Below are 25,991 nucleotides of genomic sequence, written 5' to 3'. Positions count from 1 at the left end.
CAAGCGTTTGCGATAACTTGCAACGAGTCTTTTACAGCGCTCTGGAGGAATTTTGGCCCACTCATCTTTGCAGAATTGTTGTAATTCAGCTTTATTTGAGGGTTTTCTAGCATGAACCGCCTTTTTAAGGTCATGCCACAACATCTCAATAGGATTCAGGTCAGGACTTTGACTAGGCCACTCCAAAGTCTTCATTTTGTTTTTCTTCAGCCATTCAGAGGTGGATTTGCTGGTGTGTTTTGGGTCATTGTCCTGCTGCAGCACCCAAGATCGCTTCAGCTTGAGTTGACGAACAGATGGCCGGACATTCTCCTTCAGGATTTTTTGGTAGACAGTAGAATTCATGGTTCCATCTATCACAGCAAGTCTTCCAGGTCCTGAAGCAGCAAAACAACCCCAGACCATCACACTACCACCACCATATTTTACTGTTGGTATGATGTTCTTTTTCTGAAATGCTGTGTTACTTTTACGCCAGATGTAACGGGACGCGCACCTTCCAAAAAGTTCAACTTTTGTCTCGTCGGTCCACAAGGTATTTTCCCAAAAGTCTTGGCAATCATTGAGATGTTTTTTAGCAAAATTGAGACGAGCCTTAATGCTCTTTTTGCTTAAAAGTGGTTTGCGCCTTGGAAATCTGCCATGCAGGCCGTTTTTGCCCAGTCTCTTTCTTATGGTGGAGTCGGAGTCGTGAACACTGACCTTAATTGAGGCAAGTGAGGCCTACAGTTCTTTAGATGTTGTCCTGGGGTCTTTTGTCGCCTCTCCGATTAGTTGTCTCTGCGCTCTTGGGGTAATTTTGGTCGGCCGGCCACTCCTGGGAAGGTTCACCACTGTTCCATGTTTTTGCCATTTGTGGATAATGGCTCTCACTGTGGTTCGCTGGAGTCCCAAAGCTTTAGAAATGGCTTTATAACCTTTGAAATTGAACTCAGGTGTGATAAACCACAGTTAAGTTATTTTTTAACAAGAGGGGCAATCACTTTTTCACACAGGCCCATGTAGATTTGGAGTTTTTTTTCTCCCTTAATAACGTAAACCTTCATTTAAAAACTGCATTTTGTGTTCAATTATGTTATCTTTGACTAATAGTTAACGGTTTTTGAGGAGCAGAAACATTTAAGTGTGACAAACATGCAAAAGAATAAGAAATCAGGAAGGGGGCAAATAGTTTTTCACACCACTGTATATATATATATATATATATATATATATATATATATATATATACATATATTTGATTTTAAGAGGAGACATAGCAGACATTGCACTATACAAAGCAACAAGATCTGAAGGGACAAACATTGCTCATTGCTGAAAGGACATTTACTATAGTCACAGAGACGCTATCAGAGCCTGCAAACGGTACAGTCGTAAAGAGAACATCAGCAAAAGAATATTTACCCAACTGCTCAGCAGGCAGCTCAGGGCCCAAATTGAATCCATAAGACCAAAAAGGTTTCTGCCCCCCCAAACGTATCTGTTCCCTCTGTATGTTGCCATTTATAAGACCAGTAATGATGCAGCAGATAACAATAAAGCATGAAAATATGAACACTTATGGAAAAAGCCACAATGAACATTTTAACCATCATGGGTTTTTTTCCTTGAGAAAATTGTGGCAATCAAAATGTCTGCTTTGTCATTTCTTTAAATGTCACATTGTGTGTTCCAAGGCTGATAAAGCCCCAAACTTTGCTATATTTATCTTACCCAAGCAAAGTGGAGTGTTACCTTAGGAGCCTGTAAAGTGTAAAAATAAAAGCACAAAGACAAAACGTTGCTTTAGGCATTTTATGGAGCTTACCGATTTCTCTCTTTATTTAAGGTGGCAGTTAGGAGAGGTGACCCTTACAGGATCTTTTTTTTTTTCTTTTTTTTTTAATTTTTATTTTCCATTTACTGAACACAGATAAAACAAAAATGAACAATAGGAAGAAGTACAGAAAGGGAAGATAGAGAAGAAGAGGAGGCGAGGTAAAGAGGCAAGGGTATCAGTTATTTCATATCACTTACAGGATCTTTACTGACATACTGTATGTGCATGGCTACAGTCACATAGGAACAGTAATGCTTCAAATTCATACCTAGAAATCCAAAAGTCTCCATTATATCTTGTGAAAAATAACACATATGAAAAATCTCTAAACTGTTCTTGCCAATAAGTGCGAAATATAAACTATGGTACAAAAAAAAAGTAAAAAAAAATGCCTCAATGATAGCTCACATCCTTATATATTTTACAGTGGGGTGGGGGGGAATCTTGTCTATAATATAAGGAATATAAATCCTTATGTTACTGACAAGATCATCAAAAAGGTGGGAAATCAGATATAATTTTGATGCTCCTACACTAATGAGTGGCAGCTCTCTCTACACTAGAAGAGCTACATTTCCAGTTTTGAATATCTACAAATATACAAGAAAAAGAATAAAGACTTGGGATATCACTAAAGGCATGAAAAAATGTGTAGTGATTAAACCAGTGTGAAACCTGGCATAAAAACAGGTACAAATGTATGAATTCACCTATAAACTGACATGTAGTCATTGTAGTGGTATATAAAATGATGTTATTAGCGGTCAAGTGGTATAAAAGAACAGTTATATCCGGAGCTAATCTGATTTAGCACAAAATACACATCATTACTGTATAAATATGCCAATTAGTGCTCCGTAGTGGATTATTTCTCTGATCGGACTGCATTGTGTTAATTCACACGAAGGACAACACGTATTATATCAGCTGTGATTTTTAGGCATATGCTCTATCACGCACCTTTATTAATACTTGCCTTAATGTAGGACTGATGTATTATTCACCCACTTCAATTTTGGATTTTGTTTCTGACGGAGTGACAGATCCCATCAAAAGCTAGTAAAACATCACATGCTATTTCAAAGAAATTCTGTAAAGAATTTTAGGATCATCCAACCTCTAGCAAGCTGTCCATGGCAGAAAGAAAAGGCAGATTAAATGCTGAGGTTGGGATGAGACAAGCTATAGACTAGGGGACTATTTATGATTCACAGGCTGGGAACTCTCTGTGTTGATGGAAACGAGACATGAGCAGGAGAGAAGGCTTGTGGGATTTCTCTGCTGTTATATCATCACATTGTTTTATGGGTGTTTTTTCTTTCTTACCGAAAAGGACTTTTCCCCCCTTTCAAATTGAGAGGCCACACAAATGTCAAAATCTTTGAAATATATAAATATATATTTATATACAGATATATAGCCAAAAACTGGGATAAACCCAAGCAGCCACGTGCTGAGAAAAGCTCTTTACTTCCATTGGTTTCCAATGGTTGTAACACAAAATCATATCTTATGAGTGAGTGCAGCCGAAAATATACAGTAGATCAAAATGGGCGGTTTCTATGTGTGTCATTATTATTTATTATCATGTATTTATATGGGTGAATACAATGAACATATAAATTAACATAAAAAACCAAAGTGGGCCCTTGCCAATTAGCACCAACAGAGGGCGCTGTGTGATATTGCAGTCACTGTTATTCTTTCATCTAACCAACAGAGGGCGCACTGTTATTCTTTCACATAACCAACAGAGGGCGCTGTGTGATATTGCAGTCTCTCCCCAAGTGAACTGTTGGTATAGGAATGATTAAAAGTGACTGCAATCTCAGCTACTGCCCGCTGACCCGAGTATAAGCCGAGGTAGACTTTTTCAGCACATTTTGGATGCTGAAAAACTCGGCTTATACTTGAGGATATATGGTACATATCGAAATAAATATATCAAATAGTTGTAGAGAGAACATTTGACCAATATAAGCTCACAGTCAGAGGGAATACAGTACATTAAATTAAAGGGGTTGTAACGTTGTTAACCATTAAATGAACTTTTATTATGATATTCTGAGACTATTTGCAATTGGTTTTAATATCTTATTATTTGTAGTGTTAGAGTTATTTTGACATAGCAAAAGCCATGCAGAGCGTTTGTTTTTTTAGATGAGGTCAGTGACCCTCATTTGAAATCTGGAAAGAATCTGAAGAATAATACAAATAATTCAATAGTTAGAAATAAATTTAGTCTTTTGTAGAACTTAGAACTGCCCATTCTTCAAAAGACTAAAAGTTAACTTAAAGGTGAATCATCCCTTTAAATTGCAAGTTTCAGGCAACATTTCCTCTTTTGTATTTACTTTTGTATAACAAATAAGTTAAGTTTTGGTAGGGCTGCCCTAATTTTACCCAAAACACAGGGGGTTTACTAAAAGCTGACTAGGGCTGATGTTGAGCATATTATCTGGGTAGATGTGGGCATGGCCTTAAATGTCTAGATCTTCAAATCCAGGGGGGGATAGATTGCTGAATTATAAACTTCTGAAACATCTACACTCAATTCACTAAAAGCCATAATCCAAATTTACATAAGGCAAATGTCTCATGAACATCAGAGATAGCAACTCAGATATACATGTGTTTTGGCCTCATCCTGAACATGAAAGTTACTCCACTGGCCACAACTCTATGCGCTCCTGCTTGGCCCAAAAAAGGATGTTTTCCCAGGCAATTTGGGAGCATTTTCTATGGAGGGGGTAAACTGTAATTCGGATGCAAATTACAGGGAGCGGGTGACTTGAGTTGAAGAATCACTGGGACATGGCATGACTAGAACGTGACAGTCACTACATTGAAACAGAGGTGAAAGTACAGTATGCTGGTAAAACACAACTAGTTGGGGCAGGGGGTTGGGCCAAGATTAAGAGAAAAAGCATCCATTACTTCATTGAGCCTCTCAAACAGACTTTCCCCACCTAATAACTGAATTATTTTCCAAAGGTGCACTTTAAAGGCCATTCTTCAGTTAGAATTATTTTCAAAGCAGGGGTTGCCTTTCTTTATGATGTAATTTCAAGAGTGTATTTCCAAGTAATGATCTGAACTGCAATAAAAATGAAGGTCCGAGTAAGGAAAGTCCATCAGAACCCTTTCAATCATGTTGTTTCAACATTTTCACAATTGTAGGACTTGTGAAGTATTTGTGTTTAATCTCTGGGCTGCGGGGGGCATGTGTCCGGGCTTCACGTCAGGGGAGAAGATTTACGATTAGGTGGTGCATTTAGATACGGTTAACAAAGTAATCAGGCTAGCAGATTCTCTTCAGGCTAGCAGATTCTCCAGATGCATCTCTTTTTATATTTATTTGCTCAGCAACAAGAAGACGGGTTAGGGAGAACTTGTTGGCAGCAGCGTGTGCATGCTCCACTTCAGTGAGGAGCAGAGAGGAGCAGATGGCTTTTTATTCTCTGCCAGCATATAGCTACATGTTTCTATGAGAGATAAAATCAGAAAGTCATATCCATCATAAAGTGCCGAAATATCTGTGTGGCAGCTGTACAGACGCGGTGTTGGTCTGTTTGTCTTTCTGCCCTGTTTGCTTATCATGCTCAGCTACAATACGCTACAATCCCATCTCAATCAAATACCTCCAAATATTTAACAGTGTGTTTGTCTTATAAACTGCCCTTATCAATTACTTTCTACTTTTATGCTTGACGTAACAAAAGAGTAATGTCATGGAAGATAATAAGTAACAAGCAACAATTGGGAGCACCCATTTTAAAACAACTCACAAGAGAAATTGTTAAAAAAAAACTTGTTCAGAATGGCCATGCAAATGCCTATATAACCTACCAACCTGGTCACTCCAGATAGATGCAAACAATGTAGTGTGGATTTGCACACCTTCCTTTCCAATGGATATAGATAAGCCTGGTGCACGTGGGTGGAGGCTCGGCAACCTCCCAATGCAATTCTCTGGGAAAAAACTCACGGCACTCAGGTCTGCGTGAAAATTTCAATCTTTTATTGAAGTGGAGTGCAATGCAGTAGCTTATTTACATGTGCATGAGATAACTGATGGCTGACCCTACCAATATCTGATTTAGGGATAGTAAAGAGCTCAAGCAGGTATAACAGAAAACAGCCCACGAAAAAGTGTCTGTATTCTTTTTCAGGCAACTTCTTTATAGCCTGACAAATGCTGGTAAAATGGGGGAGGGGGGCTGTGCTGGGTATTTTAAAGAACAAGAAAAAAAGAATTGACAGTGGGATGAAAAAAGGCACAGAAATTTCTGAAGCAGCTCAGAGCTGCCATCTTACCTTTATTTCCCAGGTGTCCCTGGGGCAGACTTGACTTGCGCATGTGCAGCAATTGGAAATGTTTAGAATACTGTGTCTGCTCAAGTTTATATCTAACAAGGGACACCTGGGAAGTAAAGGTAAGTTGGCAGCTCTGAGCTGCTTTAGAAATGTAGGGGCAGTGAATATTTTCCCTGCAGATGAACACCAGCCTGGGGAATAAACTCATTAACTAAATTCACCAGGGCGCTGAAAATATTGGCATCCCTAGTGAATTCAGCTTTAATCGCCCTTTAATCATTTGATTTTTGAATAGCTAAAATCACCATGCACAAACCACTTTGTGTACCCCAATACTGTATATGAGGATGGAGAACATTTAAACAAGGGGATAGACATGACTTTCCTCCCAATCAATGCCTGACCACCATTACTACTATACATTAAACCCAAAGCACAGACTACAGAAAAATATACTGGGGTAAAGGTACAATACTAAAGGCTAAAGCCTATGTAAAGAGTCCAGTAAAACAAGCAAGCAAAACAGACTGGAAAAATGCCATATTTAATTCCATTGATGTAATCTCCCAGGAAAAAGTTCCCTTGAAGTCCCCAAGAACATGGCACATGCTAAATTTATGCCTGTAATGCAGATCATTTTACTTTTTAGAATTACAGTTTCCTGATTGTAGCCACAGATACATGTCATACATTTCCCTATTTCCAATCTCTCTGTCATGACATTTGTTTTAACCTGGGAAAATGCTATACTTTTTGAGTGATAGTTCCTAGTATTTTATCTTGACAGTCTTTCTCAGCTATTACAAACAATTGGTATTTTAACCTTGGCAAAATCTATATTTTTTTTATAGATTTCTCCGTATTATGGTCAAATTGATGGTGCTGGGGGGACACCAGAGCACTTACATTTCTATTAACTAATTGCAGCTGTAATATAAGCTAAGCACAGTGAACAGTCTGGTGTATAGTCAGAAAAAATATTCATAAGAATATTTTTCTTCATTTTAGTCTGTATAAATGTTCACACCATTATTTTCTAGAATTCATAGTTATATTGGCTAATAACAGCCTAGAATATACAACTTGATTTGCCAAGTGCTGTGAAGGCCTTCCTACTTTTTATTCTCCCTTCCCCATTAATAACATAGTCATTGAGTATTGGCAACCATAACATTTACCAAAATGGTTGTATGGAAATTTGTATTTTTCTTTTCAATACCAAATTGCATGGAGGTATTTGTGTGTGTTTAGTTGGGTAAAATGGAGGGGGGCAGTAGAAAAAGCAACACCTGGGCATACCTCCCAACTGTCCCGGTTTTAGCGGGACAGTCCTGCTTTTGACAGCTCAACGCGCAGTCCCGCGGTTGTACTGGAAAGTTCTGACTTTCTCTGCACTGAACAGCCAGAAAAAGAAACAAAGTTTCTAACTTAATTGGCTTTTGGTAGAGAGCCCAGAACAGCCACCAGGTGCAACTAAGATACTTTTGTAACAATTTCGAAATAAGCAAATAAGTAATTGTAACAATATAAGATTACAGGTCCCTTGGGAAAAGTTAGACTCACAGCTTAAAGGGCAATTAAAATTTTGTAAAATGAAGGCCACAAAAATGGGTGTGGTCAAAAAACTTTTGCCGCGCTATGTGCGGCTAATTATTTTATCCCTCTTTCTATTTTAAAATGTTAGGAGGTATGCATGAGAAGTAAATAAATTTGCTAGCAAAAGAGTAGGGTGAAAGGGAAAGTGGGTGGGGTGGGGTAGGGTAGGAGAAAAGTTCCCCAAACAAAGGGAAGGTTTGTATGTCACCACATAATAACGGATTACCACAGATACATTATATTGGAGTTTCAATCTTACATGTTCATTCTTCCTGATGGATAACAAGAGCAGTTAAGTGTGAGTATATAGTTTTCCTTTAATGTTAATTTGGCCTGTAAGATTTTTTTAATATATCTGCTATTAAACTCTTGTGGTTGAGAAGCATTATTCTGCTCTTCCAATGCTAAACTATAAGTTCTAGTGGCAAGGCAAGTTCATATACCTAGTGTATATCCAACCTGTGTTTACATTACATTTATTAGAGAAAATTACTTATTCTTAAATTCAATACTGTACACTCTCTTTTGCTATAAAAACAAATACAGAAATCATTTCTACTTATAGTTCTATTTAATACCAAGGGGATATCACGGCTTTATTAGGATGAGATTTGATATCAGACTTCTTTTTTTTACAGTGAGCAGTCTGGCACAGTCACAGTCTGGCATATTTCCTTGTGTTTAATGATATTTCCTTGCATTAAAACTGAGATTACTGCAAATTAAGAAACTATACTGATCATATGACATTTCTTATAAATATAACAATTATCAAAAGTATTAAAAGGCAATATTTAAAGTACCATAAGGCACAGAATAATGACATTATCACGATTTCAGCTGATTCTTTACTTGAGATGCTGACTAGGAGTGATATCAGCTACAGAAAGTGGACATGCTTTGTGCACAGGGAAGACGCCCAAATGGGATGAGGATCGATTATAATGGGAATAAATTAAGAAGTGAGGTAGAATTCGTTAGCATGCACCGTTAATTTTAAATTTAACAAAATCTTACACCGCCACAGACATGGTGCCTAAAAGCAGTTAAAAGTGTAGTAATGGAGCGTGATTGTGCTTTTATATTTAGATGTATTTATTAATCCATTTGGAAACAAAGACCAAGAGCTCCCTTCAATAAAGTGAGTGATTATATGCTAGATCTATTAGCTTTTCAAGATTATGCACCAAGCCCAGTCTCGCTGGTTTTAAGAATAAGCTCTACTGTGACACTAAATAAGAATCCATATTAAACAGTCATGCCTAGATTTTCCTAGTCCTAGATATGATTAATGCAGCCTATCAGGAGCCAGATGGTGCAGAACCAGCAGCATCAATCAAAATGAAAAGACCACTCAGTGCTATCTGTAATGATGTGCTCACACATGGAAATGTGCTTCATACAGCCTAGCCCATAATATTCAGACAGAGGCACGTAAACATAGCTGCTGGATCCCCAAGGACCAAGCCCTAACCAATGTCTCTCCCTTTGCTAGGCACACACAAAAGCTGTGTACTTCTGGTTTGGAAAAAGCTGCCTACTATAGTTGTATTATTCAAAAAATAAATTAGAAGGTGGCGTGTAGGTTTGCATTAATGAGTGTATCTGTCAAACAGTTCTAGTCCCTCAGATGTAATAGGGGGCACTCACATTCATTAGCTAAGCAGCTGACACTTTCTTGCGTGAATTGGCATCTAATGACTTTTCACACTCCCTCATAGTACAGCCTCCCTTGGTGGGCTCCATAAACGACTTGTAAGGTTGCTTCTATCAATTACCTGCAGTGACTGGACTCTGCTCCTAAGAGTACACACTTAAACCGACGTGCACACGGCTTTATTTCCCTATGCCAAACTGCTAGTTATTGGATCCGTTATCTGGAAACTGCTTATCCAGACAGCTCTGAATACTGACACATCATAATATTGTCTTTGCCTGTTATTTATAATTTTGCCATAAAAGTATTTGCCTAATGCCTTTACTTTACCCATCTGATCCCCCCGTGTTGCTGTATTAGGGGGGCCCAGCGACAAATCTCCTCTTCTTTGGGAGACTAATCTCCCCAAAAAGCTATTTGCCGGCGGGAATAGCACTCGGATCGATTAATTTCCAAAGCCGCACGAAGTTGCCTCACGAGGAAACTTCGGACGACTTCGGAAAACGAATCGCTCTGCCATTCCGTTGGCGATTTACATTCTAGCTGGCCTGAAGGCTTTTCACAGATATTAGTCGTCCGAAAAAGAGGAGATTTGTCGATGGGCGACTAAACTCCCCGGAATCTTAGCGTGTGTCACCACCCTTAAAGGGGAACTTAAGTCTAAAATAGAATAATGCTAGAAATACTGTATTTTGTATACTAAATATAAACATGAACTTACTGCACCAGAAGCCTAATAATTCAAATGATTTTTGCTTTCAAAGTTGGCCACAGGGGGTGACCATATTGTAACTTTGTTAAACATCTTTTGCAAGACCAAAACTATGCACATGCTTATTGGGGTTTGGGCTGCTTAGGGATCGTCATAAATTATCAAAACAGCACAAGTCAAATCATTTCTGCCATAGAAGGCTATACAGCAAAACTCATTAATAATCAGAATACGCAGACTGCACTGGGTCTGCGGTTACAAATCTGTACGGTCGCCGGGTCCTCTACAGGGAAACAAAGAAAGCTGCTCCAGTTCTGGGAAGTAAGGTGTGTGTGGGGGGGGGGGTGTTTGAAAGTATGATCAGTTTCCCTGCAGAGCAATTAGGGACTGTCAGCAGCTGTCAGGTTTCTTATAAAAACTGTACACATTTTTTAATTGAAGTATATTGGAGACAGATTTCTTTTTTCATTAAAGTAAAATTTTTTTTTGTTTTTTTACTTTACATCCCCTTTAATCTACATTAATATTTTGAAAAGTAGGTGTCAGTATCACTTTAAGGTACGGTAATCCTAATTGCAGAAGGAACCCTTATCTGGAAAACCCCAGGTGCTAAGCATTCTGGATAACAGGTCCGATATTTCTAAAAACTTTTTTCAAGGTGAACCATATATTACAGGTCTAACCCATCATCTGGGCCTTGGTATTGCTAAAGATCCTAACAACTTTCACAGCATGTCAGCCAATTTTATCCCATTCCATGGACAGAACAATAGGAAAATGAATGATTTTATGGTATTAGGGAAGTATTATTAATCACAGAGCATCTCTGCAATAAAATGCCTTGTGGGGCGGCTAACAGGCAGAGCAGCCAGTGTGCATCTAGTATTGAGATTTAAGGGGCAGCCATAAAAAGCATTATATCTTAGTAGAGATCCGTGCGGATGTGAGTTGCCCTAGTCAGGATCAATATAGGAAACCTGAAGTGGAATTACTGCCATAATTTTATTGTTTAATTGGCAATCTCTACGGCAGGAGAAGTATATGCAAGAGATCACAGCACTTACATGCCATAAAGAACATGGCCACTGCGGGTGTAAAAATGAAGTCCCAATTCATGTGTCAGCACTGGAGAGGAACTAAAGTGGGGTTTAAGTGACTCACTTAAGATCATTAGCCCTCTTGCTATGCCAGGAATTTTCGGGCTCAGAGTAATACAAGGAAAGGGAAGGACAAATTCCCAAGGTTTACAGAATGGAACTTGCAAACGAGAACAGAAAAGCCAATACACTTGGGTGATGCAGGATCTATGGAATGCCAGTTTTACAAGAGGAAAAACAAACACAAGGACAGCAAGCACTCAAGTACATGTTAACTTCATGACACTATTTGATGAGCAATGCTTTTACCACAGCTAGTAAATACCACCAGGAGTTGTAAAACATATGGCAATATACAGTATATTGTATAAGAGTCGAGAAAAAAAGGTAGCAAGTGCTTGTCCAACTATAGCATCATCCAGCTCATCAGCAGGGAGACTATACTGCTGTTAAAACAATTATAGCATAAAACAAGTAGTATGTTCAAAACAAAGTTTTTCCTCCATCTGCCGCATGAAAAACAAAGAGCAACGGTCAGAGGTTCTAGAAATTCTGCTGGGGGAGTAGGCAAAAACATATATATCCATTTTGTTTTCATCAAACTACAGAGGGTGAGTGTTTCCACTTATTATTTCTATATCATTACCCAGAGCTATAGGAAATAGTGATTATATGAGTATACATGGTATAAGAAATAGTATGAATACTAGTACCCTGCAAAGGTGTAACCTAAACGATATAAGGAGGTGGGGATAACCCCATTGATTGGTTTATGCACGATAGGGTGGGACTAAGCTGGTTTTAAATTCTGTGATTTATGTGATACTGCCAAAGACACCTATGACTATGTACCGGAGGGTCCAAAATGCGGATTATGTGAGAGTCAGTATTGAGTGGCTAGGAGTTTTGCACTAGTTGAAAATGAAATATAATACACACACACTCACATAAAAAATACATACATTTGTACACTGAGGGGAAACAGCATCAACTGCTGTAGTGTGCAACTGGAAAGAAGCCAGTCTGTGTATTCAGTGTTTCCCTGGGCATTAAATATCCAGAACCTTTTTGTTTAAATATAAAACACTACTTTTTTCTTTTAGTAAATTATTTTATCTGTGCTTTATATTAGGGTTTTTTATTTTCTTTCACCCCTTTCTTTTCGTGCAGCTGGGGAGAAGGCAGGCATGCTGCTATTTGATAATTATCAGCCGCACATAAATTCAGGACAATACAGTATATGTAAGTATATGTATTCAGGACAATCCATCTTCAACAAGCAGTGTGCCTGACAATGGTGGCAGAATGAACATGCCATCTAACAGCACAAAGAAAAGGTTATAACCTATGGAAATCAAGGCCTCCTCTACGGCCCATGAAAGATAGCCAAGTTGTATGCCAGGACAGCTGTCCTGTAGCATATATATATGTTTAAATGCAGCATGTGTGTGTGGAGTTCAGCTCACTGACATCATTTAAATCTTTCTTTTGCAACATATAGGAATTGCTTTTTGTCAGTCCAGTGTTTACTGTTAAAAGCATGGAAAGATTGCTGCTAGTGATAGTAATCAATTTGCAAGGGATGTGAGTTTTTAAAGGGAAACTGAAGGCACTACAACCATTGCTACTCTTGGCTCAACTCACTAAATTATGAATTTAGGATGCACAGCACATACATAGGTGAAAGGGGGCACTATATTTTAAACCTCTTGTTAAAGAACATTATTTAAAAAAAAAAAAAAAAAAACCCACTATACTGGAGGAAGAGTCCTGCATCGGGTCGGGTACCCGCAAAGTGGTCAGTTTCGGGTTGTAGGTTCGGGTTGCGGGTACAGGTTTCAAAAAATGGACCTACGCAGGACTCTAACTGGAGGTGTCACGTTGGCAAGTTGTAAGTTGCGACTCCCAGAAGCAGTTTAATATCTCACACCTTGAGCTTGGTCAGTCTGTCTTTAGAGCAGTGAGGCCTAGACAGGGCTATCATTTAGGTCCGGTGATAGCCAAGCAAAGATCTAAGCGCGTCCCCAACATATGTAAGTGACATCACGCACAGGGGTGCATGCGACGTCACTTCGGCTAAGAGATGCTTTCGGTTCTCCTTGTGATAGGCCCTGTACCTCTCACGCCCACCGCTGCCGGATTTGAGAAGAAAGTCTCCCACGGAGATTTTTTTTTCCTTTAAAAAATGTGTTCAATATATACAGTATTATAAAGGCATCCAAAAGCTGTCCCCATAAGCTGACACTCTAGAGACACAGGCCCTTGGGTGCCTATATATAAACACAGCCCTAAGCCTTGGCCAAACTTGTGACATTGTCTTTATATAAGCCATGACTACAGTCATTCATATTTAGCTGTAATAAACTTTCCAACAAGCTGATATTGTCAGTAATTCAGTGATATTATTAATACTTCCATCACAAAAGATTTGCTCTTTTTCTTAAGTTTTTTCAAGTATAGTCACACTTTCTGGAATTTAGTTAAATTGTTATTTTCTCCCCATTCCACATCTATGCAGAAACCGTATAAGCCTTTTGTACTGGTACTTTTGTACTGGTAATTCCTAATTCATTGTTCTCAGAGTGGCCAGAACTTTATCTATTCCCAGTTAAGTTTGATTATCCCCTATAAAGAGACCAGAAAAGGTCAAAGTCCAGCAGTCAAGGGGTTTGAGGGCTGACATATCTGGTACAAAGCCAACAGAAAATAGATAGTAATGGAAAATGTATTCATATCAAGGACAACTCTCTCTCATTATTGCCTGCATATAGAAAAAACAGACAATGCAAGAAACTGTTAGTTGATAGTATAATGGACCTTCACGAAAAAGACAATATAATTATAATGCTTTGCTTTTCCCAGCGTGAGACATATAAGGATACCTTGTTTTCAGCTGCTATAAAATGACAAGGATATCTTGCTTTTAGCAGTGCCCAATCCATAACATAAAGACTTTCTTTTTTACTATTCCAGCCACATAATGATATCCTGCTGTTTACAATTCCCAATGTATTATAAAAGGGCACCTTGATTTTTGAAACATAAGTGAATATAGCTACAGTAGATGCAGTTGTTCAGAAAAGGACTTTTTTATTTATTTATTTATTTTAAAACTACATGCATAGGTTGTGCTAGAACTTGATGGTGTTAATAAAACTTTTCTTTAAAATATGATTCCATAGGAGTCATTTACAAGAGAAGTGACAATTTGAGAGACAATTTGTAATTAATTTTCTTTTTTTTTTTTTTATTATTTGTGTTTTTTGTGTTATTTAGCTTTTTATTCAATGGCTCTCTGGTTGCTAGTGTCCAAATTACACTAGCAACCATACACTAATTTGAATAAGACACTGGAATATAAAAAGTGGAGGTCCTGAATAGAAAGATGAGTACTAACAAGTAGCAATAACAATAAGGGGCAGATTTATCAAGGTGAATTTCAAGCTATTATTTGTGTACTTCGGCTAGGGAATAGTCCCAATTTGATTCAAATTTTGAAAAAATTTTAAAAATTCGAATATCGAAAACTGTCTCTTTAAAAATTCGACTTTGACCATTCTCCATCTAAAACCTGCTGCATTGCCTTTGGGGGACCTCCTAGAACCTATTTGGAGTCAATTGGTGGACTTTGAAAAATCAAAGTTTTTTTTGGGAAAAACTTCGAATCGAATTCGATCGATTGTGCTATTAATTGGATTCAAACTATTCGAATTTGGCCGAATACGGACCTATTCGATCCAAAAAAAACTTCGACCCTTGATAAATATGCCCCTAAATGTGTAGTCTTAGAGAGCATATGTTTTTTAAGATGGGTCAGTGACCCCCATTTGAAAGTTGAAAAGAGTCAGAAGAAGAACAATAATTAAAAAAAACTACAAAAAAGAAAAAATGAAGTGAAATGAATAAACCATTGTATTACATACTAATAGTTCACCTTCTTCACACTTTCATCCTAATTGTTCACCATCTGCGGGCACTTTTTGCAAAGACTATAAATGAAGTCACTAATATTTCAATGCTTATAAAACATACCTTCCAGCCCATTTTATGGCCACACTCACTAATTACTTATGTCCATTTTATAAAATATAGCAAGTTATGAATGTCTGAACACATTTCTGGGAGTTTTAGTGCACTGTTTTATGAGTTATAATGCTAATGAAAGTGAATTGCCCTTTAAGCTGTGAGCCTCAGATTCCCCAAGAGACCTGCTTATTCTAAATAGTTACAATTGTTTCTTTGCTTATTTTAAATTGTTACAAAAGTATCCAAGTGCAGCTGCTGGCTGTTCTGGTCTCTCTGCCAGAAAGTCTCTTATTTTAATTAAGTTTCAGAAACTTTGTATCTTTTTCTCCAGTCAGTCCAGGAGATCAAAGAGAAAGTCAAGACATTTCAGTAAGAAACCCGGGACTGCGGGCCGAGCTGTCAAAATCTGGACTGTCCCGCAGCAAACAGGACAGTTGGGAGGTATGCTAGCTAAAACATGAACTATAAAACCATAAGCGTAAAGCTGGCCAGCCTGTGGGATAGATTCCATTTGTACAAATGTTATTAAGGAAAAATGACAAAGAAGCATCTACAGTATTTAGTCCCTGGATGTTCAACAGGTATACTGCAGTCTCTAAATCTTGATAAAGGGTTTCATTCTGTATAGGTATTGGCACTGGAGCTTACATTTATTTTGCAGCTAAGCAATAGGAACATTTAAAATAAATAATCCAAAGCCAGTTTCTGACATTCTAGAAGAAAGGTTAAGAGATCATAACCTTGTCAGAGACAGAGGTGAGGCCTGAAGCAAACTCGTAGCCATTCTGGGACAGAACAGTGGGGACTTGGCAATAAGAAGTGAGGGGAACTGCAACTCATATAAAAATCAAGTTAAAGTATCTACTGTACAATTCTACATCTCAGGCCATCTGTTTTACCTCTGAAATTTACAGCTTCAGAATTCTATGGGGAATAAAGCTTCGAGGAGTGACAAGAGAATACAAGAGGAAGCCTGATAAGCCAATGTTCGAGATGGGATCTGCAAATGTGTGAAAAATTACAACCGGGAACACCAGATTACATAATAAACAGGATTTATCAATGGCTCTGTAAAGTCTGCAGCTGCCTCCCACGGCCGTTTATCCTTTTATAAATAAAAATAATCGTCTTGCAGCTACTGGATTGATAGGAGAATGTTAAATATTATTGTGAGAGTATGCAACAGTGCATGTATTTATTCCCAGTGTTTGAACACTTTGGTTGAAAGTACATTTCTGGCATGTAGAAAGGCAAGTGGCGCACATACAGGGCAGTACTCATATATAAGCATCTGAAGGCAGCAGCTTTAAAGGAGAAGGAAAGCTACGGAGGCATTTTATTGCCAATAGATTAGCTGCAATAGTGCAAGCTAGAATGCTATATTTATTCTGTAGAATGTTTTACCATACCTGAGTAAAAAGCTCTAGAAACTCTCTGTTTGTTTAGGATAGGAGCTGCAGTATTAACATGGTGTAACATCACTTCCTGCCTGAGTCTCTCTCTGCTCACTCCTAGCTCTGGGCTCAGATTACCGCAGAGAAGGGAGGGGGGTGGAGGAAGAGGAGCAAACTGAGCATGCTCTTTCCCAGGGCAATGAGGTCTAAGCTGAAGGCAAGAAGTCTGATACAGAAGCCCATGTGTACACAATAGAAGGAAAGAAATGCAGTGTTTCTTTTGACAGGGGACTCAGAGCAGCACTACTTTGGGGGTTTACTGGTATATTTAGATGGACCTTTCTGATAAGGCTTACTTAGTTTTAACCTTTCCTTCTCCTTTAAAGGGGATCTGTCACCCTAAGAAAAAATTCAAAATCATATATTATCATGTTAGTCAAGCAAGATAAACTGTACTTGCACTAAATAAATTATTTCAGTCTTGTTCCCTTTAATCTGGAAATGAACAATCACAGCAAGCAGGCACGTGCCATTTTGTAAACACTTATTAAGGAAAGCTTAGCGTTATCCCAAAACCTTGTTTATGTGCTAGAATAGGGGACCTTATGCACATGCAAATTAGAGGGTAAGAAAGGAGTGGGAATGTGGTAACTAGGAAATGAAAAATAGAAAGTGATTGCCTGCCCCGCCTCTATGCCTAAGGCATAGAGGTGGAGCAGGCAAAACATGATTGACAGCTGAGATATTTAAATGCATTTATAACAGATATGAATACTTTATTAAAAAAAATTATTTGAGTTTCATGTTTAATTTGAAAAGAACTTACTATACAGCTTTTTATGTCTGGGTGACAGGTTTGCCTTAAGAGGGCAGTCCCTGGGACAGAAGTCACTTTTTTTGTAGGAAAAAAGACAGGCCAGAGCCTACCCATACCTCCCAACTGTCCCTTTTTCGGAGGGACAGTCCCTCTTTTGACAGCTCAACCCGCAGTCCCTCATTTGTACTGGAAAGTCCCTCTTTTCTCTGCACTGAACAGCCAGAAAAAGAAACAAAGTTTCTCACTTAATTGGCTTTTAGCAGAGAGCCCAGAACAGCTAAGGTGCAAATAAGATACTTTGTAACAATTTTCAGACAAAAAACACAGTTTAGATAAGGAGAAATATTTTCAAACTTTCATAACCTGCCAATTTTTGTAAAACGAACATGGTAATTAGGGGGTGTGGCCACAGAAAGGGGTGTGGTCAAAAAATTTGCTGCGCTACGTGCGGAAAAAATTTTTTTGTCCCTCTTTTTACTTCCAAAATGTTGGGAGGTATGCCTACCTGCACAAATCTGGCAGCTGAGCTGGAGCTGGGGGTGATACACACTTGATATTTTATAAATTAACCTCCATGTTTTCAGGGACAATGACAAAATCAGTTTAAACATCTATATTTGGTTGAAGTAAAAACAAGAACACCCTGAAATCGAAAGTTGGAAAGAATCAGCAGAAGGCAAATGATTTAAAAACTGCAAAAAATAAATAATGACAACCAATTGAAAAGTTGTTTAGAATTGGCCAGTCTATACCATAGTAAAGGTGATATTAAACGTGAACCACCCCTTAAAGCTGTGAGTCACAGTTCTCCTAGGATGCTGCTTATTTATCTTAAATAGTTACAACTGTATCTTTGCTTATCTTAAATTCTTACAAATGTAACTTCTCAATGTCCTGGGCTCGATCAAAGAGAAATTTGGGACATTTCAATAAGAAATCTGGGACTGCGGGCTAAGCAGGACTGTCCTGCAGAAATAAGAAGTGGGGAGGCATGCACCAATACACATTATGCATGAGCACCCCACAATACTTAGGGTTAACTACACAGGATACTTTGATCAGATTTGTAGTCAGCTTTTGACTGATCTTGCCATGCAACTGCTCGCAACACCATGCAACACCACACAACAGCACAAAATGTGATCGCCTATAGCTACAATGTAAAGTTAGATAAGATAAAGTCGGAGGGTGTCGTTTGTTCATGTGTCTACATCTGACATACAAAGTATTTCAATCAAAAAAAAAAAAAGTCTGATACACCATCAGATTTTATCTGGTCACATGAAGATGATGCCCGCCATGTTCACATATGACAGTTGCATCGTGTCAGATGGAACATTTTCAATGTAGATTTTTGTATCAGTCCCATAATATTCTGACCCACGCGTCTACATCCGACTTGTAGGATGTGATCCTTCCACCCGACACTATCCTACAAAATCACCTGTGTAGTTCAGTCCTTAAACTATGTGCCCTGCTACCACATCAGCAAATTTCCTTGCAGTGCCACATGGCAGCCGATTACTGCCCCAAACTACAGTGGCTCACTCTGGGAGACATCTTGATGTTGTTACTTGGAACAAACTTTTTATGTATCTTAGTCCAAAGAAGATCAGACACATTACATTGTTATCTGAACTAGAAAGGAATCAACAGTGGCTTTAAATTATTTTCCCTAACTAGGCATAACATGTCTCTTGCAAGCTACTTAGCAAATGCCTCTACCGACTGCAGAGAAGCAAAACAGACTCATCTCAGTGATAAATGATCCATAATATAAGTGAAAATAATGTTTACCCTTGGCAGGAGTCAAATGCAGAAAATACACAATCCATTTGTTGAAGAAAAAAAAAAAAGAGAGAGAGCACAACATTATTATAAGTGCAACAGCACCACTTTTCTATAAACGAAAGAACAAATTATATTATAACTCAACACATTACATAGACTGCATTAATAAGCATAAAGGACACCGCCGCCTTGAAGAGTGTTGCTATATATAATTCATACAGCTGGCCTGGGCTTTGTAAGAGAGTGTTCTGTAAGAGTATTGGAGACTGTGTACATTGGAATGACTGCCTTTAATTAAGCATGATGCAGCAAATGGAAAGCCCTGGGGAGTCTGAGGACTGGATGAGTAGAACTGTGTGATTTACAGAGATGTGCTACTTTTCTTCCACTGAATTTCCACACAAGCCATCTTAAAGAATACAAATATCCAAAGAGCCAATGATTTACAGCAGCATTATCTGGACATCCACTAGAGATACATTTTTTCTTAGAACATTTGTCTTCCCTATTAGTTTCCAACAATGGAGCTTCTTCTATTCCCCCACATCTACACAACCATCCTGAAAGTGATTACATTTCCAAGTAATTAAAACAAATTACTCATTTTTGTTTCCTAATCTAATCAGTGCATGCTTATATTGTTATTTGCAAAGAGCTCTGCAGACAACATGAGCACATCAATACTGTTATTACCCTAACACAATTATCATTGATATTAATTGTATCCAAAGATGATGAGATGTAAGACTGCCATAGGCTGGAACTGAATTGCCAAACATATCACTGCTAAATAAGTGTGTAGTGGTAGGTTCAAGAGCTGCCCTCCAACTTTGGTCAAGTAATATTACAGAGACATCCCTGTTCTAGTAGTTCTAAAACATTCCAAAAGCATTTTAAGTAATGGGCATAATTCTAGTTGTGTCAAATGACAAGAACTTATGCTAAACTATTTTATATATTCCTACCAATCCATAAAGTGATGTCAGTAATTTTCTATTCCTAGATCTGGTTTAGACGCAGTGGCTTAACTATAGAGGAAGCAGATCCCGCAGTTTCAGGGGGGAACAGGGGGGTCTGCTTCCTCTATAGCTAATAAAACCCTCTTCCCCAGCCGCTCTCTTACCTGCAGTGAGGAAGGGGGACAAAAGTTGGGCAAGAGAGGTCAGTCAGGGCAAGGAGTGGGTGGGACAGAGGTGGGATGTAGGCGGGGCAGAGGTGGTACAGGAAGTAGGTGGGATGATGGGGATTAGAGTGTGCTGGGCCCCTCTGAAGATTTTTTTTTTTTGCACGCCATTATTAATATGCAATACCCTTATATCTAAAGCTGTACATACAGCAAAAAGCATGTATCCTTACCCATTTGGTCACTCACATGGTGGGTCCAACTGAGTCCATTCATTTGGCCCATGAAGAATCATGAAACAGGTGCAGACCCTGTATGCCTTGAGCCTGATAAGTTAACTTTCCTTTTTCCTGGCCTAATAATAATTGACCATTCTCCAAACAGCAACAGGTCCTTAACTGCCAACATGATTTTCTAGTAGACTTAAGGTATGAAAATCCAAATTACGGAAAGATTCACAATCCGGAAAACCCCAGGTCCCGAGAATTCTGGATAACAGGTCCCATACCAGTACAGGGAAATTTGTCACTTAGCCTAAATTTATAATATTCTGAGTTTATATTCAGTGATTTATGGAAGTGGTTTATTCAATGTTTAAGTATAACACTGTTGGTTTAGGTGGATTGATGGGAACACACAACAACAAACCTGTCCTTGGAGAGGTGGATAATTCTAAAATAAATAATATGCCACATACTAATATACATTAGCGATTGCATTTCCAGCAGGTTTAAATCATTGTAGCATCTGAATTTTCAGGATGTTTTCCAAACATGTCAATATTTTTGCCTGATAAGTTCCTGGACTTATTTGGGAGGTTTTTTTTTCTTCTTGTAAATGCTGATTTCTTTTGCATCAACTTTTGACAAATACCAGGAAATGAAACACTCTAGAGAAAGAAATACAACTCGGCTTTGACAACTCTGGACCAAAGTAATAAGGCATATCATACGAGATAGTAGGGGGGGAAAAAGCAGAAATATAGGAGCAGCCTGTATCGGATAACATGCAGAGAATTAATGGCTCCACACCTCTTACTCTGCTCATAAAATGAACAATAATTTGACATACTAATGTAACTGGGAACATTTAGACCCAAATGAAAACCAGGCTTTGCAAAGATTGTAAAATCATGCAGAACAGAAGACATGCATGTTTCATTGCAGTTTGCAAAATCCAGATCCTTTATGGAATGTATTAGATGTTGGAGGAAGAAGCATAAAATATGAATTTTAGTGTTAGATCAATTCTTTCGATGTCCCACAGTTTATATCCTTATCTGCACTTATCTAGACTTCTCGTGGGAGCCAGCTGTAAAAATGCATGAAATACCAAATGAGAAATTGATGAATGCTTCCATTTAATAAGCTGTTTCTCACTGCATTTAAAGTGGGCACACAGTCTAGGCTTTGAATGGAAAGATAGCGTTGAAAGTTTTCTTTTACCACAGTTATAGTTATTTCTGTACACATCATTATCAGTAATGTGGTTAGTATATGACTGGAGATGGAGAATTCAACCCATAATAAAAAAAAACCCTCCCCCTACCCTGATAGACACCCCTGCTCCCCCCAGCCTACCTGCCCCCCCCCTGGGCAAATGCCCCTAATTTTTTACTCACCCCTCCATGCAGATTCTGGCTTCCGAGTTCCATCTTGGTTCTTCAGTCTATTTCGTGACTTTTGTCGCATGCGCAGTTGTTAGGGACCCGTATATTTACTCCAACTGCGCATGCGCCGAAAATGCCATCAAGACACAAAGATTAACAGAGAGGAAGAAGATGGCTGCCATGAACTCCGAGGCCAGAATCTGCACAGAGGGATGAGAAAAAATTTGGGACATTTGCCCGGGGGGAGCAGGTAGGCTGGGAGGGAGGAGGGATGGGGATCTACCCAGGGTGGGGGGGAAGGTTTTTTTTTTTATTATGGGTTGACTTCTCCTTTAAGTCAGATGGGCAGTACAGGCCTTGCTTTTGACCTACTGTACAGCCAGTTATATGCACCTGCCTGTAAATCTGCAAGGGATTAATATTATACAGACATTGAATGCACATTGATAAAATAAAAGAGACTTAGGGTTTAGTATAAGGTAGTGGTAAGATAGCTAAATTATGACTGATATTATAAAATGCACACTCATAATCTGTTGCACAATTTGCATTTCAACAAGACTGTACCGATGCTCTTTCTCTATGTGTTGCTGCTTTTAAAGCCTTTCCCTTGGTCTTTGGGAAAATTTGGGTTGACCCAGGGAATTGTCCAGCTTACCTTTTGGAATTAGAAAGGATTTTTTTACCCATGTTGAAACAAAATAGAGATTTTTAGATGGGTGCTCTCCACCCAAGGTTGAGTAAAATGTACACAAGTCTTCCAGCCTTGTCTATTATATAGAACCCCCATAGATATTCGTCACCAACTACTACACCGTTCTGTTCAGTTTCACTATATCCTAATTGCTTGTTCTATTGATGTTAAGCTCTCCTTGTGTTCTTGATTGTTTGTGATTACCTCCTCACTTGTTCCTCAAGCTTTAAGACATATTTTAACCCTAACCCACTTTGGGGTAGACTATGCCTATAATCAATCTAAGTCTATACAGTATGACTTTTCCTTTTTGTCTGAAGCTATCTACACCTTCTCAACATGAAATTTAAAGCCCCAGGGCAAAGAATGCTATGGCGTAGATATAACACATTATAACCAATTTTCCCCTTAATAAAATTTTGTGTATGCAGATTGCCCCAGGAACCCACCCTAGCCTGGATGAATTAAGTTTCCAAGTTAGCCCAGGTTACTTCTACCCTGGCCTTGAGGACAGAGCCACCTGCTTGGCTGTAAAAGCAAGTCTTGTTTTTCTGTGCTGTGGAGCAATATCTCTATGCTCTGCCACTGGTAACTCCCTTTTAACAAGTCTATAAAAACACTTTTTGGCAGCTGTAAAAGGCCACCACATGGCAGATAAGTTATAATGTATTAAAAGGCTCTTAAACAAACATCAGAAGGGATAGATCTTTGCAGTCACATTCAAAACCACATTGCCTAATGACTATGTATGACAATGTAAAGGAGTGTGTAAGTCTTTACAAGTGAAGCCAAAATCATTTGAGGATACTTTGATATAATGCCACAAAGGATATGAATATGGGAGGCAGCAAATAGCCAAATTTCATTAAAAGCTCTAATAAAAAGAATAATGGTAATTCCACATGCTCAATAATGAAATCCTGTACTACACAGAATAAGAAAGAAAAGACAGGTATCAAAATGTGTGTGGTTCGTTCATCGTGAAATTACAATTGATCTGTCACAATGTTACCCCAAAGAAGAGCAAGTATATATATTTTTTTACATTTAAAATATAACAATAACTAGTACTATATAAATAGAACTATAACCCATTGTTTGATACTGAAACTACTTGAACAATATAAGTTTGAAATATTATCAACCCATTCCTGAGAGTTATCTTCTAACATGTCTTAACTTATCCCCTGCCTTGAGATACTGGTTCGTTTCTAGCCAAATGGAAAAAAAGGCTTGTGCTTCATTATGAGACAGAAACCTCCATGTGATGTATGCAGATACTCATATTGGGTAACTTACTTCTTTAGAGCTACACTAGGATGAATGACATGGTCTCATTAGCTGTAGAAATCCACTTGATTAAGTTTAATAAAACTACATTGTCCTAACTTACTGTGCCTCCCCCTCTCTCTCTCCAAAAAGCAATATCCATATTTATATAAAGCTATATGAAACAACCAACCCCTTTGAGAACAGCTTAAAGCAACTAGTAGACTTCTCTTACCTTGTGATCGTAGGGATCGTATGAATGAAAGAGTTGGGACAGCTCCTTGGTCCTCCGCTTTTTCTGAAAATGCGAGAAGAACATATCGTTTTTATGGATATTTCAATCAGACTAATATAACACCTCAAATATAGCCAGGTAATTGTGTCTGCTTCCAAATACTCAGATTCCTGACTAGGTTCAGGAACATATCCTAACACCAACCATCCCTGGTCTTCTGGTTGTCCCCTAGTGCTACAGCAGAAGCTGACCAAAGACCCAAGGATGTTTACAGTTAGTTCCAAAAATTAATCCTTTTTAGCATGTTCCATTAACTATACATTCTGCACAAGACATTGACATACATTGTTTTCTTCTGACATTGTTTTCTATTGACTGGAAATCATTAACAATGTCAAACTTGACATGATGTCACACAAGTTTGAAAGCCTTGTTTTAGATTAACAAAAATACAAAATTAGTTGTCATAATTTCAATGGTCTAGTGATGCCCCCTACAGCTGCCAGAGTGCATCAATACGTCACAAGTACCCTGCACAATAAATGATTGCATCGGACATTCAGAGGCACATTTATCAAGGGTTGAATTTCAAATTCATGTGAGTTTTTTTAAACACCCATAAATATGAAATGTATTAATAAAATAGAGTTTTTACAACTCGAAAAAATCTAAACGACCCCGAAAACTCGAAAAGAAATTCGTATTAGATTCAAGTTTTATCTCCAAAAAAACCTCAAATGTCAGGAAGGCTGCAAACATCTCCAAATTGATCCCTGGACCTCTCTCATTGACTTAAACAGCACTTTGGCAGATTTTAGGTGGCGAATAGTCTAATTGGAATCTTAAAGGGCCAGAGTATGATAAATCTCAAAAATCAAATTAGAATTTTTTTATAAAAACTCCAATCGAGTTTGGATAACTCCCTAGTTCAGTGATCCCCAACCAGTAGCTCGTGAGCAACATGTTGCTCCCTAAACCCTTGGATGTTGCTCCTAGTGGCCTCAAAGCAGGTGCTTATTTTTGAATTCCAGGCTTGGAAGCAAGTTTCGGTTGCATAAAACCAGATGTAAATTCAGCCTCCTGTAGGCTGCCAGTCCACATAGGGGAAACCAATAGCCAATCACAGCCCTTATTTGGCACCACCCAGGAACATTTTTCATGCTTGTGTTGCTCCCCAACTCTTTTTACATCTGAATGTTACTCATGGGTAAAAAAGGTTGGGGACTCCTGCCCTAGTTGAAAAAAAATGCGAAAATTCAAAGTCAAATTAGAATTTTTAATTCGACCCTCAATAAATCTGCCCCTGAGTGTTTACTTTAAATGTATCCAAACCAAACACAGTGAAACTAGTCCTGAGGAACTAGGTTTAGGGAAGATGACTTCTGTCAAACAGGATTTAGATTTTTTTTCTTTCATGAAATCAGGCATGAAATGTACACAAGTGCTTTAAACTATACTCTCTCACGGTAAGTTGGAAATAAATTTAGTAATATGTCTATGGAGATTCTCATTCATCGAGGTCATGATATACAGTATCTAGTAGAGTTAAGTCTAAGGGCTAGTCCACACGGGGAGATAGCGACGCGTTTGCGGTCGCGGCGACAAAGCGCCGCGACAGTCGCCGCGACCGGCGCAGGCGACAGTTTTGTATGGGCGCCTATGTAAAAACGCCTGTGCTAACCACACGAGGCGATGCGCTTTTCAACAGTTGCCTGAAAATGCCTCGCCAGGCTTTTTCAGGCGACTGTTGAAAAGCGCATCGCCTCGTGTGGTTAGCACAGGCGTTTTTACATAGGCGCCCATACAAAACTGTCGCCTGCGCCGGTCGCGGCGAC

General features: G+C 38.5%; 1 protein-coding gene across 1 annotated transcript in view; it reads right to left on the bottom strand.

The window, feature by feature from the left end:
• cdkal1.S (CDK5 regulatory subunit associated protein 1-like 1 S homeolog) overlaps positions 1–25,991 on the bottom strand; it is a 553,340-nt gene that overhangs the window by 111,596 nt on the left and 415,753 nt on the right. Inside the window, 1 exon segment of the mRNA NM_001091487.1 lies at positions 24,157–24,219. Coding sequence (NP_001084956.1) covers positions 24,157–24,219 — 63 coding nt within the window.

The sequence above is a fragment of the Xenopus laevis genome, chromosome 6S (assembly GCF_017654675.1).
Source record: "Xenopus laevis strain J_2021 chromosome 6S, Xenopus_laevis_v10.1, whole genome shotgun sequence".
NCBI classification, from domain to species: domain Eukaryota; kingdom Metazoa; phylum Chordata; class Amphibia; order Anura; family Pipidae; genus Xenopus; species Xenopus laevis.
This window is presented reverse-complemented; position numbering and strand designations above follow the sequence as displayed.